The 13,328-nt window shown below is 40.0% G+C and overlaps 1 protein-coding gene across 1 annotated transcript in view; it reads right to left on the reverse strand.

Annotated features, from left to right (window-relative positions):
- Nucleotides 1-13,328, reverse strand: part of csmd2 (CUB and Sushi multiple domains 2) — a 263,477-nt gene that overhangs the window by 13,211 nt on the left and 236,938 nt on the right. The window contains exons 56-62 of the mRNA XM_030740701.1: nucleotides 10,249-10,437; nucleotides 8,933-9,106; nucleotides 7,653-7,835; nucleotides 2,979-3,155; nucleotides 1,360-1,539; nucleotides 1,006-1,179; nucleotides 652-825 (exon numbers count right to left, since the gene is read on the reverse strand). Coding sequence (XP_030596561.1) covers nucleotides 652-825; nucleotides 1,006-1,179; nucleotides 1,360-1,539; nucleotides 2,979-3,155; nucleotides 7,653-7,835; nucleotides 8,933-9,106; nucleotides 10,249-10,437 — 1,251 coding nt within the window. The remainder of the gene's footprint in view (nucleotides 1-651; nucleotides 826-1,005; nucleotides 1,180-1,359; nucleotides 1,540-2,978; nucleotides 3,156-7,652; nucleotides 7,836-8,932; nucleotides 9,107-10,248; nucleotides 10,438-13,328) is intronic.

The raw sequence follows: 13,328 nt of genomic DNA on the forward strand, positions 1-13,328 counted from the left end.
AGGGCTGGAAAAAAATGTATTTTATTTATTTATTTTATCTTCATTTGGTTCTTTTTCTGAGTGCCTTTAACTGCAAGATCCTCATTTATAACTTGTACTGTAAATGTCAGTATCACTAGACATCATCACAAGGATAGAGTTTGCATCAATTAGTGAAATAAATCAAATTAAATTAAGAAATTTTGCAAAATCTATGAAGGACTACGCTGGTGCTCAGCTGCACTGTCAGAACTACAGCATTTTCAACCTTCTTCTACATGATGAAGAAAGATTTAATACTTACTTGGAAATCGATGAAATTAATTCTTGGATTTGTTTTAAATAACTACACAAATCAATTCTGACTTGTAAGACTTGAGGAGCTGTTTAGCTAGTTCAGATGGTTTTGTATGTTTTATTTTTTGGCTGAACTAAAAAGTGATCCGAAAGCAGTAATCAGACAGGCCAAAGAGAAGCTTCTGTCAGGTTCCAACTTGTTTTATAGTGTTATATAGTAGAAGTACTCTGGTTTGTGTGCTGTGTTTTTAGAATTATGACCTTGCAATGCACACGGATAACGACCCTAAATCCACACTCCCCATATCATTACTGCAAAATAGAGCATATATAATAGGCTCAAATCACCATAAATAGAGAAACAAACATACTTACCTATGCACGAGGGTTGTGTGCCACTCCAGGTGCCATCATACTGGCAGTATCGCCGGGCTGAGCCGACCAGGATGAGTGAAGGGTCGCAGAAGAAGGAGACAGAGGAGAGATAGGTGAAACCGCTGTCCTCCCTTCTCCCCTGTGCTGGCATCCCTGGGTCTCCACAGAAAACAGCTGTATAGATGAAGAGAGCAAGTGATGGTAATATGGTGTGACCCACTAGTGTGTGATGTATTTTAAATAGATATTCTTCTGAGGACACACACTACACATATGTGGGTGAAACAATGTCAGAGACACAAGAGGCACATCATGACATGAAATTTAATAGCGATTCAGCATGGTGCCACTTACGGAAGCACTGCGGCTTCTCTCCACTCCAGTTGCCATTGCCCTGGCATGTTAACACAGTGGGCAGGGACAGCTGGTAACCTTGGTTGCACGAGTAGCTTATGCTGGAACCCCAGGTGAAGTCTGTCCCAACAACCTGTCCGTTAGGGATGGTGGGTGGTGGACCACAGACGATTGCTACAAGGAAACAAAGAAGCATTAGTGGACTTTTATGTTTTTTTAATGCATTTCTGTCCAACAAATAGATAAAGACAAATTGCATCAGAGGCAAAATGGGGACTAATTCTGTAACCCACCCATAATTCCACTCATGGGTTCATATCATTGTACAGGTCAACCTATATACAGTAACTCTACCTTTACAGAGTGGTTTGGTGCCATTCCAGGTGCGGTCTTTGGTGCAGATGAGAGAGGAGGCCCGATCAGCATCCATGGTGAAACCAGGAGAGCACTGGAAATTGACCGTGTGGTTGTAGGTGAAATCATTCCCAAATCTCACCCCATTGGATGGCACTCCAGGATCACCGCAGTTGATTACTGGAAAAAACAAAAAGGGTTTAAAAAAAAAAAATACTAATAGCAGATGCAGGAGGACAAAAGCTGGTGCGCTTTGCTACCTCATTGTGTCTGAGATTTTTTTTTTTTACCTCTTTTAGATAACACTGAATTTACAGTATAATCTATATGTTAAATTATACTTACTATGTAACTGACAAAGATCGTGCAACTATGATAGAACTCTTGTACTGTTTTCTATTTTGAGATTTTAGGATGCAGACACAAACTCATGTGATGAGTATCTGTCTATGATTGCTCCCTATAGTTCCAAAATGAACCACAGTTCTCCTTTATTGTACTTTTTACATCCTGCAGGGAAACCAGTGTGACTGAGTAACAACAGAGAGAATTCCACTGTGTGACTCAGCAGCCTTGCTGCTCAGCTCTGCTGTAAATATCAAAGAAGGAAAATCCAGGCCATATGACAACTTGTGCCTAGTTGCCTTGAGACAAAAAGGCACTGCAAAATGTGTACATCCATGTTCCAGCAATATTCACTGTAGGGTGAGGACGCCAGTCCTCTTGGATGTGGAGTGCCTTCTCTTGACTGAGGAAGCACTTACATTTCCCACCAGGCTGGCAAGATTTTACTTGGAACCACAATACCTATCTAGGACTTCTCTTTAACAATACATGTAGGAACAACACTGAGATTAGTCTCCTCTTGTATAATATACTAATTACACAATGCCAGTGTGAGTTTCAGTTACATTATGCATTGTTATTACTAGATGTTCCCCTTCTAGTAGCCACCTTTGTCAAGTAAAGCCTTAACATACAGTTTTTTTCTTCAAATTAAATAGAAATCATTCAGTCAGAACGTCTTTGTCTCACGTGTGCCTCCCTCTCTGCCTTCAGGTGCCCTGCCAAAGTGCTTCAACATGTACCCTTTCACGTCTATGAATTACGTAGGTCTGAAATCCATAATGGTGCTGCTTAGGGTTTTAACCTCTCCATTCAGAAGAAACCGGTTCTCTTAGTGACCTCTATTTGCTAGGGTCTCTAGATTCTGTACAGCAGCTGCATGTCTTTTGTGCCACATGATGACAAAGGCCTGTCAGTCAGGCCCTTGAAATGGACCAAATTGAATCGTACCAATTTCTTCCAACTGAGTCAGTAAACCATCCAATTGCCACTGCAAGCAAGTGGGGTGAATTCCATGTTCTCTTACATTTCTTGTATAGCATTAAATATCTTATATTTCCTTTCTCTGCATGGCCTGGATTGATTTTTACCAATTTGCAAAGTCTGAAATACAGCTGAAGTCTACATAAAGTTGATATCTGTACGGAGACAAACTCGGGCATGAAAACAGAAAAGCATCAGTGGAACATGAATTTCCATTTAAGTATGGACAAAAGATTATTTACTGATAATACATTCACTAAGGATGTTGCTTTGTAGGAGCTGGTCATTACCTGAGCACTCGGGCATGTTGCCTGTCCAAGTCCCGTTAACAGTACAGTGTCGGGTCAGGAGTCCAGTAGAGTAGTAGCCCTCCCTACAAGCATAAGTGATGGATCTGGAAAAGGTTAGGCCATCGTGAATGAGGATCTGGGCATTTCGTGGAGTCCCTGGATTCCCACATGAAATTACTGCAAATAAAAGAGAAAAAGAGAGAGAAAGCATTAAAAAGGTAATAGTCGTTCACTGACAACCACCACCAGGAAAAAAGAACAGACATGAACGCGCATTAGGCCTCTGGGGCAGAATTTCATTTATCTTAATTGATTATTTTAAAAGCTCAGAGACAAAAGTCTGAATTATACATGAAAAATTATCCAAACCTTTTTGATTCCTTCATTTCACTCATTTATTTTCTATTTAACCTGAAACCCTTTCACTCTAAAATCCTAACACCTATTATTATACATATTATTTCCAGGGCCTCATCAGTGTTTCTTTTCTTGAAAGGCCACTTCCCCATTCACTTAGAAATTTACCAAGTTATTTGTATGCATTTTGTGAAAATCAAACAATATGAACTTGTGGGGGGTTTCTCTACAAAACATTTTTTAATGAATCTACATGTTTGATGTGCATCATCACTTAGCTTAGTTTCCCTTTCTCTCTGTTCTTCACCCACCAATTCTAACACTACTCTCATGTTCCCCTGTGTCCTACTTCATAAGTAACTCTGCTTTGATGGACACATCCTTTGCTCAGAAAATCCCTCGGTGTCTGTCCGGCCGCCAGCAATGGTTCTGTTCATTACTGTCTCCAGCTTGCCCCGGGCCCTCAGAGCCCTGTGGACATGATCGGTCTCCCTTAATGACCAGATGTGGCCTGGCCCTTGAAGTTGGTGCCAAGTGAGAACAGGTGGGCAACCTCGGCCAGTGGGCATACCACACACACACACACCAAAGACGCAACAACACAGAGTAAGGTGAGGTAAAGACTCGGTGATGGTGTGAGGAGAGGGGACTACGTAGATTTGTGGAGGGGGTGTTGAGAGTACAAGTGAAAGCAGCCCATGAGACTGGATGATGCTTCTGGAAATAACACACTCTACACTAGGATTGTGGAAGAAAAGGGCCAAGTTTATATAGAGAGTAACAAAAGGGCAGAGAAAAAGAAATACAACAAGATAGCTGCCAACAGACCTTGCCAAAATGGCAAACCAAGCACATCAGTGTTTCAATAATGCTACTGAGCAGAGGGAAAAATGCATCTTAAAACACAGAGGGGGGAAAAAGACAGCAAAAAAGAACAAAAAAAAAAAACTTATAATTTATGAAGTTGATATGAAAGGGATATTGGATGAAAAAAGAACTAAATATTAAATCTGTACGTGTTTCAGGCATGTATACCATACATGGTACTCTCCTCACTGATCTGTTAATAATCTAAACTCGAAGCACACAACACCTCTTTCATTTTTCTTGCATTCCAGATGTTTGATGGAAGAACTGTGCTGTTTTGTTTTCACATTTTGCATAATGTCTTTGTTGTATCTCAGCAATATTAATGAAAAGTGCTGCAGCAAAAGATTTCAATCGATCGACCGTGCACAAAATACACATTAAGGCAATTGTTTTGTTTTTTGCCCCCAAATGAATGCAACTGAATAGATGCAGTGTTGCACAAGGACAGACATTTAAATGTTCATAGTGCTCAATAGAGGAATGGAGGAAACTCTGTTATGTCCTCTATTGTCTCCTGTTTAATTACTTGCCAATACACAACAAATATATATTTTGTGAGTTTGTCAGCAAAACTGAAAAGACAATACCTGATTGTCACTGATTGTCATGTCAGTAATAACCATTTATAGTTTTTTCACCCATTTTTTTTTTTTTTACCTGCTGATTTCCTGATTTGTCTTTTTTATATTGTTCCTTTGTGTTGTGGATTTTCAAAGATTACTATTATCATTATTCATTTATTCATACACTTACAAATTGTGGCAAAGCTACCATCCAAGGTGCTCACTTGTCATTAAGAGAAATTTAGGGGTTGCGTCCTGCCCGAGGACTTTATGGTACGCAGACAGGAGAAAACTGAACAACCAATCCCGCAATAAGTGAACCCACTCTGCCACCCAAAGCACATTATTCTTGATGTTGTTAGTATTTGAGTCATTATACATCTATTACACTAGAAATTAAAATCTAGCTTTACAAAAGATCTGTAGAACACAATTTAACTAAAAGAAGGCGACACCGATGAAGATATCCTCCCCTGACTAATGAAAATATAAAATAAATGTAGAAGTCAGGATAATACTTCAGCCCCATTTCATAATAGAAAACCCTTCAGCAGAGATCTTATTACCATCTGCAAAACTGTGTTGCTCTAATTTGAATGCCTTTCCCTAAACATTTATCCAAATACTTTTAGTCACCCTTGGATTAGTTATTAACAATGTTAACATTCTAATAGTTATTAACTTAAATTAAAACTTGTTAAATTAAAACAATTTTAAGCATGCTATAAGAGATTGATATTCTGTGATTATCTTTAAAATTTCTTCAAATACTTTAGTAACCACATCATAGAACAGAAACAAAAGATTTCCATTGTAAACAAATGTGTACATACTGCACTCTCGTACAAGGGTGTATACTACATATGTATTTCTATTTATATAATATATAAGAATAAGCCAGATATAATGCTTACTTACAAGGTATTCCCATTGTATTATACTCATTTGTGTACTACAAATGTTACTACATAATGCACTGATACTATATAATCTGCTGATATCAATGCATTTTATATAACTTCACTATAATCATAAGGCAACCATGTTGTTTGCATTTGAGCAATGTTGCTGAGCAGTAGGTATGGCTTTAATATTGCTCAATGATGAGTCATAGTCTGTACTATTGATTGCCATGAGTCCTCCCTGACCGACACGTTAGTTGGCATCACAGGCTAATCAATAAGGCTGCAGCCTAGAACTGATGTCACTATAAGCAGACTTTACCTACAAATTTGTGATTCCCTAGTTTCTCACTATCTACCTACTGCCAGCTGTTCAGTGACATAGGTCAGTTGCTAGATATGAGGAATTAACACTTTCTCTATTTCAGACAATAATGCTCAAGTAGGTATAGCCTATCACACAGCACAATATAATCACATGGACTGACAAATAGACGGACATAAAATTATAACGAAGTTATATATAATGCATTGATATCAGCAGATTATATAGTATTGTGTTACACATCTTTGAAAAGTAAAGAACGCATTAACAAATTTCATGGCTGTACTCCTACGTGATAGTGTACGGGAGGATAAAAATGTAAGAAAAAGTGATAAACGAGAAAAAAAAATACTTGAAAGGAAACAGAAACTGTTACTAAAATGAAACAAAAGGAAATGTAGGTGTATAATTTTAATACATTATGCCCCCCACCCACTTTGGATTATGGTGGTTCTCCAGTTCCTCATAAGGAATCTCGAGGCATTCCCAGGGCAGGTAGGATATGTAATCCCTCTATCATCTTCTGGGTTTGCTCCAGGGTTTCCAGTCGGACATGTCCAGAATATTTCCACAGTACCCAGGGGAAGACGCCGTGTTTGGGTTCTTGAACATTCTCTGAAGAAGCAGCTGTTGTATTCCAAGCCCTTACTCAATATTGGAGCGCCAAAAGCTCAAAGCTGAAGGTGGGAATTGGAACTTCAATTGACAGCTAAATTGAGGGCTTTACCTTAGTGCTCAGCGCCTTCTTTTGCACAATTTGGCAGATTCCACACCAATTCACCTGTTGATCCTATCTTACTCTCACCAAACCCCAGCATTTATATAGCTCTTCACTTAGGAGAAGATTCGGTGTAATAAAATCTCTGAAAACACACAGATTTTCTGAAGTACAACACTCACTGTGAAGTACCTATATTATCACTAGACTATAGTTGGTACAACTTCAGCTATAGTCTTCTAAAGACCTAAAGACAGATAGCAAGGAGCTATGATTTTAGCACACAATAGTTTCATGCACACATGTACCTCTCCATTAAACCTCATGAGGTTTGATGGAGAGGTACAGTACATGAGGTACATGAACCTCTAACATCTATGTAAGGGTGCAAGCATACGGAGACAAGTCCATATTCCATACCCATTTCATTGTGACGTTTGACAACTGTCATGAGTCTCTTTTCTAGTACACTGCTAAAAGATTCCCACAAAAGCACAGAAGTGCAACCCTGTTGTTGAAATGATGTGTGGGTTTCTATTTAAAGAAAAAAAAAAATACTGTCAGCAGCCACTGCTACCCCTCAGCCTCCTGGCAGTATCTTTAGGTGGCACAAATCCACTGGAAGCACAAGTTCTAGAACACATAATTACCAGGTCTCAGTAGATCTTAATGGGGTGCACGTGAGCCTCAGTGAATTTATTCACCAAATCAATTCAAAAGCAAATGGCTAAGCAAGAACCAGGAATAAGAAATGCTAAAATTACAATAAATATAAATCACTGAGAATACTGTCACTTTCTGTGGCTGGCAATATTATGGTAAGAACTAACTTGTCTAAGATTTTTAGTAGATGCATCTATGGTATCAATTTGAAATTCCTAGGTGACACCGTTCACAAAGCTGGCACGCACAATATGAATGCAAGTATATATTGCTTACCGTGACACTCAGGTTGTGTGCCCAGCCAGCTACCATTGGTCAGACAGGTTCTCTCTGGAGAGCCCTTCAGCACATAGCCTGGCTCACAGCTGAAGCGGACAACACTGCCCACCGTAAACTCATCTCCTAGTCGGATTCCGTGCACAGGAACTCCCGGATCTCCACACAATCCAGCAGAATCTCCTAAAAAAGAGAAAAAAAAATCCCCACAAACGCACACATAAACAAGGAAACAAAAACATGCATATATGTTTGTACAGACAAATGTAGCACAAAACTAATATTTTTTGACAACATGAACACACACGAGAAATGCACTCTATATTTTCTTACCTCACTACAGAGTCAATTGCTTCCAAAACACATTTTACGTCTCTTTATTTAACATGATGAAAATGTACAAAATAAAATGACTTTTTCACTTCATTGCTTTGCCATATCTTTTACACCTTCCTTCAATAATGCCAGGTCTTCAATTTAAACAAGCAAAAAAATATTTAGTACTGCTGTGTACTGTTCTCATTGCTCATTTTACAAGGCACCATCGAACATCAGTTTAATAGTGCAGAGCTAAGAAATTCAGCCAAATCTTTATAAAAATGTTGTGTTTATTGTCTGTTGAGAGAACACTGGCAATCTGCAGAATATACTGGATATGAATGTCATGAATTATGACATTAAACTGTCAGACTGCTACTTTATTGTACATTGCTTGTGTGTCTTTGCATCATATTTTTGTGCATATGCATTTGGATGTATGGGCTTGCTCACAGCCTTTTTCATATGTGTCTATAGTTGGAGCCCTGAAGCAAATCGCTGTTAGAGGAGTGGGAGTATTTGGGCGGGGGTGATGTCTTTATACTGCTTCATAACACAGCTGAGGTATGGGCATTGATGTTCCTCAGCCTAATATGAACAATTTAAAAACAGTTTTATGGAGGACACTCTCTTTGCCCTTCAGGTCTGCAGCACAGACAGGCAAGTCCATCTTTGGTCCACCTACTTCTCTCATTATCTTCTAACAGCCGCCACCTAAACTCTTTATTTGTTGGTCTGGTGTTACGAGGGCATCAGTGTGACTGGATGGTGTCATTTCATCTGAATGATTTGAATTAGATGCAGAAATATGCAAAGGGAAAGAAAAGGGGCAGGGGGGGCACAGCACGCAGCTCCAAATATAATGAATAGAATTTTGATTGTTGCAGTCTTTTCTTAAGGATCTCCTTCACAAAATGTTATCAAGCACTTCGAACTGTCACTCTGGGTGCATTTTTCCATACCAGAGCAGTGTGGTGGCGAGCCGCTCCACTGCCCATCCAGCTGGCACATTCTTGTTGTGTTACCAATTATGGTACGTTGACCGATGCAGCTGTAGCGAATGACAGAGCCTACTGTTCGACGGTCACCTGAGATCTGGGTGTAAGGAGGCATGCTGGGGCGGTCACACAGCACCACTGTCCAAACAGAGCAAAGAAATAAAAGTTTTATACATCACATATTGAATATGTGCCTTGTAAATTAGTAGAATAGTTGAATAACTATTTCAGAGCTACTAAAAGTGTGTTCATTATCTGCCTTTCTTTGTTATAAAGTTGTTTAATAGAATTGTCTGTAAGAATATCTAAACATAACAAGCTACTGTAACATCACTGACTGATTTGTGGGCTCTTGTTTTAAAGACTTAAAGAGTATTTTGGCTGTCAACATCTTTTTTATTTCTTTGGAACCAAATGCCATGAATCTGACTGAGAAACCAAGGACACTGTACACTCTGATGGTCACAACCTGTCAATCACAAGGCCCACATGCCCTAAAGCATACCCTCTTTAAGCATCTGGTTTAACAAAATATAACAAAAACAACATGTTGTAATAAGTAACATTTGAAACTACTCATTGAGGAGATAAACTCATCAGGAAAATATCTAAAGATGAAGCATGAGAAGTAAGGTTATTATGTCATATATTATATATAAGCTATATGATCTCATTATTTTGCAAGAAGAGTGCAAATGATACAGGATTTTTAAAATCCATACTGATATTTGCAAGGAAGTTGCAGAGTGCTCTCTGATGGTGCTCATAACATGGTTGCAAGATGTTTCTCTTGTCCCTTCATTACTTTTTTATTTTCATTTGCTGCCCATTATAAATGCTGATGTCAATTTATTGGCAAATAGCCAATTTCGGCCGATAATATCGGCCAGCCAATATTTCAGTCGAGCGTTAGAAATAATGCAGGTTTACCAACAAGCACTTACTATTTCTTTTTTTTATTTATGTGGACAATGTGTAGCATTCATTTCATTGTTCAGTAAAATTTGTATATATGTTGACAATACACTTGGAAGAATCATAGTTTCTAAGTTAAAAGGCTTTTTTTTGGTTAATTTTCAACCAATAAATCATTAAGTTGATGTTTAAAACCCTGGCAAAAATTTAATGGACTGTTAACATGACCCCACTCTATGCCCCAAAATTTTCGATCTATTGTGTTTACACACAAAATGGCACAAAAAAACACCACCAAAAACACAGCCTCATCTGCAGAGGTAAAAATGCCTCATCACCTAAAACTAAGCACAGCGGTTACTCACACAAGCATTTGGGTAGGGAGCGGTCCCAGGTGCCATCTCCCTGACAAGCGATGGAGCTGGTGCCCAGCAGGTAGTAGCCCGGACTACAGCGATATGACACGGTGGTTTGGAAGCTGTAGCGATGCGGCCCGCTGGACAGCACCTGCCTAATGCTGTTCTCTACATGGCCTGGCTCTGTGCAGTTAACAACTGAAAGAAAGGAATACAGAGGGGAGTGAAGGAGTTAAAGAGATAGCAAAAACAACACATTTTGTAAGCATCTCTGAGCTACCTTTTCCAAGTGTTTAAGCAATACACATATACATTTTACTTTTTACAGCTAATAGCAAGAGAGATGAGAGTCTTACACTGATAATAGCCCATATGTTCTGATATTGATATGACTGTCTGCCACATAGAGAATCCATTTCAGTAGCACAGTTTTTCCTTTTTTTTTGGCGACAACTCTGTCCATTACTTTCCTCGTAGACTGCTTCCACCCATCCATCTATCCACCCCAATCCAAATGAAGTAGGAGGCAGACTCCAGAAATAAACATTTGCTTCATTAGAGGCAGTCTCCTGCCGGCCGTCGTGGTCCAGAGATGGTGATGGATTGAAAGCTCACAGGAGATGAGGCACCATGTCAGTTTAACACCAGATGGAGAGAGTTAGGGAAGGGGAGAATGAAGGATGAGTGAGGGACAGTGAGGGAGAGGGGTGGAGATGGAGAGTTTTGTCGTACAAAGTTTGTGAGAAATAAGCCCTGATGGTGAAGAATATATTAGAACTTGTAACATAATGTCAGCTGAAGAATGTTTCTAACACCAGTTTAACTTGTGTATCTCAGACACAAAGCACACACCGACATTACCTGACATTACCTCAACAAAGTCAGCACGCAGTGAGGAGCAGTTGCTGTCTAGCCTATAGCGTTAACCACCACTAAATCTATACTACGGAGCCAAAGTTCTAATGGCTCCTACAACACTGTCTGGGAGCGCCCACGCAGCCATTATGCCCCAGTTGGCCTTGCCAGTCTCGCCCCCATGAGTATGCCTTAGCTACAGTCAAAATGAACCCATTGTATGCTAATGTGCCTAAAAGCTTGCTCATTCTCATGCTCCCAAGCTGGCCAGCACAGCTAAATCATCCCCCAAATACCTATTATAATGTATTCCTTCCATTGGAGCGCTGACCTGTAGTGCCATCATTTACAACTTACCGCATAATAACACTACAAAGCGTATTTGAAGCAGTAGAGCTGCTTCAGTGAGAGACTTTCCAAGCTTGGAATTCAGTTTTTGAACAAATGTACTCAGGCAACACACACTCCAAAGCCATCCAACAGTCATCTAAAATGACTGACCTCCTGGTAAATTCTTGTGTGTGGAGAGAGGGGAAGTAAAAGGATGAAAGGAAAAGAAGAATAAAAGGGAAAGGGGAAGAAGGGATGAGGTAATTCATCTCTGTTCAACTCAGAAGTGGGGACCCTGGTCACCCGCTCCTCCTCACTGGCCTTCTGCCAAGTAACAGCCCTGTAAGTGGTATGTCAAAGGGTGTTTTTTTCTGTCCTGTGTCTCTCAGCTTTTATCACTGAAAGACAAGCACGCACAAGTCTTCCAAAGGCAGTAAAGCTGCAACTAAAATTGGTGATTAAAGAAGGGTAGAAGACTGGCTGCACTGACGATGCTCTCATGCTCCCTGGATTATTAATGGAACCTACAAACTCTTACAGTTAAAATCTAGACCATGGAAATCATTACCTTTGTCTGACTGACTCCTGCCCTGCCCTTACCCCTTTTTTTCTGCCTTCTGCATCTATCTCTTTCTCTGCCTTCATTGAAAAAATAAAAGCGTAAGGTTTAGTTAAAACTAAGGTGCGACGGGGGAAGCAAATGTTATTACTGCACAGTTTCCCACTTATGCAGGAAGTACATGGCAGACAAGAGAGCACACTTCACTAAATATGCCTCGATTGCTGTAATTATGGTGATAAATCTGATTGACAACAAGACCTCTAAGCTACTTATGTCTCCACATCAACAGTGGGGATAATGGCCGTCAAAGCACACACCCTCCCCAACACAGTGTTCACATATAATGCCTCCTCAGAGTCAGGATCTGCATCGAAACAAGGCCAATGCTAATATGATGTCACTGCTACAGCAGAGAGATTTAAGGCGTATGTCTGGGAGAAAATCTCGCCTGCTTATGCATGCAGCAGCCAAATGTGCTTCTCCCTTTTTTAATAACTGAAGAAGCATTCCTGTGAGACTTGTAACCTCCCCATCCCATCAGAAGTGTCTAAAAAAAGGCCAAATTCTTTTTCTCCTCATTTAAAACAAACTCATAAGTCAATCAGTCTCTGGTTCTGTCACTCTCGTCACATTTTAGGGCCTGACCTTGCGAGCGGCCCCTTTCTGCGCCTGTCACAAAGCCTCAGTTAGTGGGGACTTGGAGACAGACATGAGTGCCTGAGATGCATTGCTTGTCGCAAAAACACTGTCAAATTAAAAGTCCTTGCCTCAGTCATTCAAAGCGAAGCAGGGTACTTCTTATTCAGAGCTAAAGCCAGGATGCGGGTCTCCAAAGGCAGCTGCCTTTCATACAAGCTCAAGGATTCTGCGATTGTTTTTGGCTGCCTCTGTATGGTTATTAACTGAGGTTGTCTCCCTGACAGACAGGTGAGCCTTAGGGTAGAAAGCTAGGCTAAGAGGAAATAACGTAACATGTAAATATTACCCAGAACCTCCACGGACCATATGGATGAGACTCTGGTAATTAAATGATCCAGGCTTCTCTTTGATTTTTCATTTCATTTTCCTCTAATGCATGTCAGTTAAACTTTTCTCCCCAGATGACGCCGTGCTTCTTCTGCACTCTCATTGTGATTGGGCTCATCTGTGGTCGCAGAACATATGACTTTCTACAGTACCGGAGGCAAGCCTATAGATACAAGCACACTTTCTGGCAGCATCCTCACTCATAAGGTACTCATGCTAGTGCTGTTCTGAATGTGCCATGTTTATCTACATGAATTAAAGACAATGGGCCTCATTTACTAAGTGTGTATACCCAAATCTGTGTAATATTCAGACC

This window comes from Archocentrus centrarchus, chromosome 11 (assembly GCF_007364275.1).
Source record: "Archocentrus centrarchus isolate MPI-CPG fArcCen1 chromosome 11, fArcCen1, whole genome shotgun sequence".
NCBI lineage: Eukaryota > Metazoa > Chordata > Actinopteri > Cichliformes > Cichlidae > Archocentrus > Archocentrus centrarchus.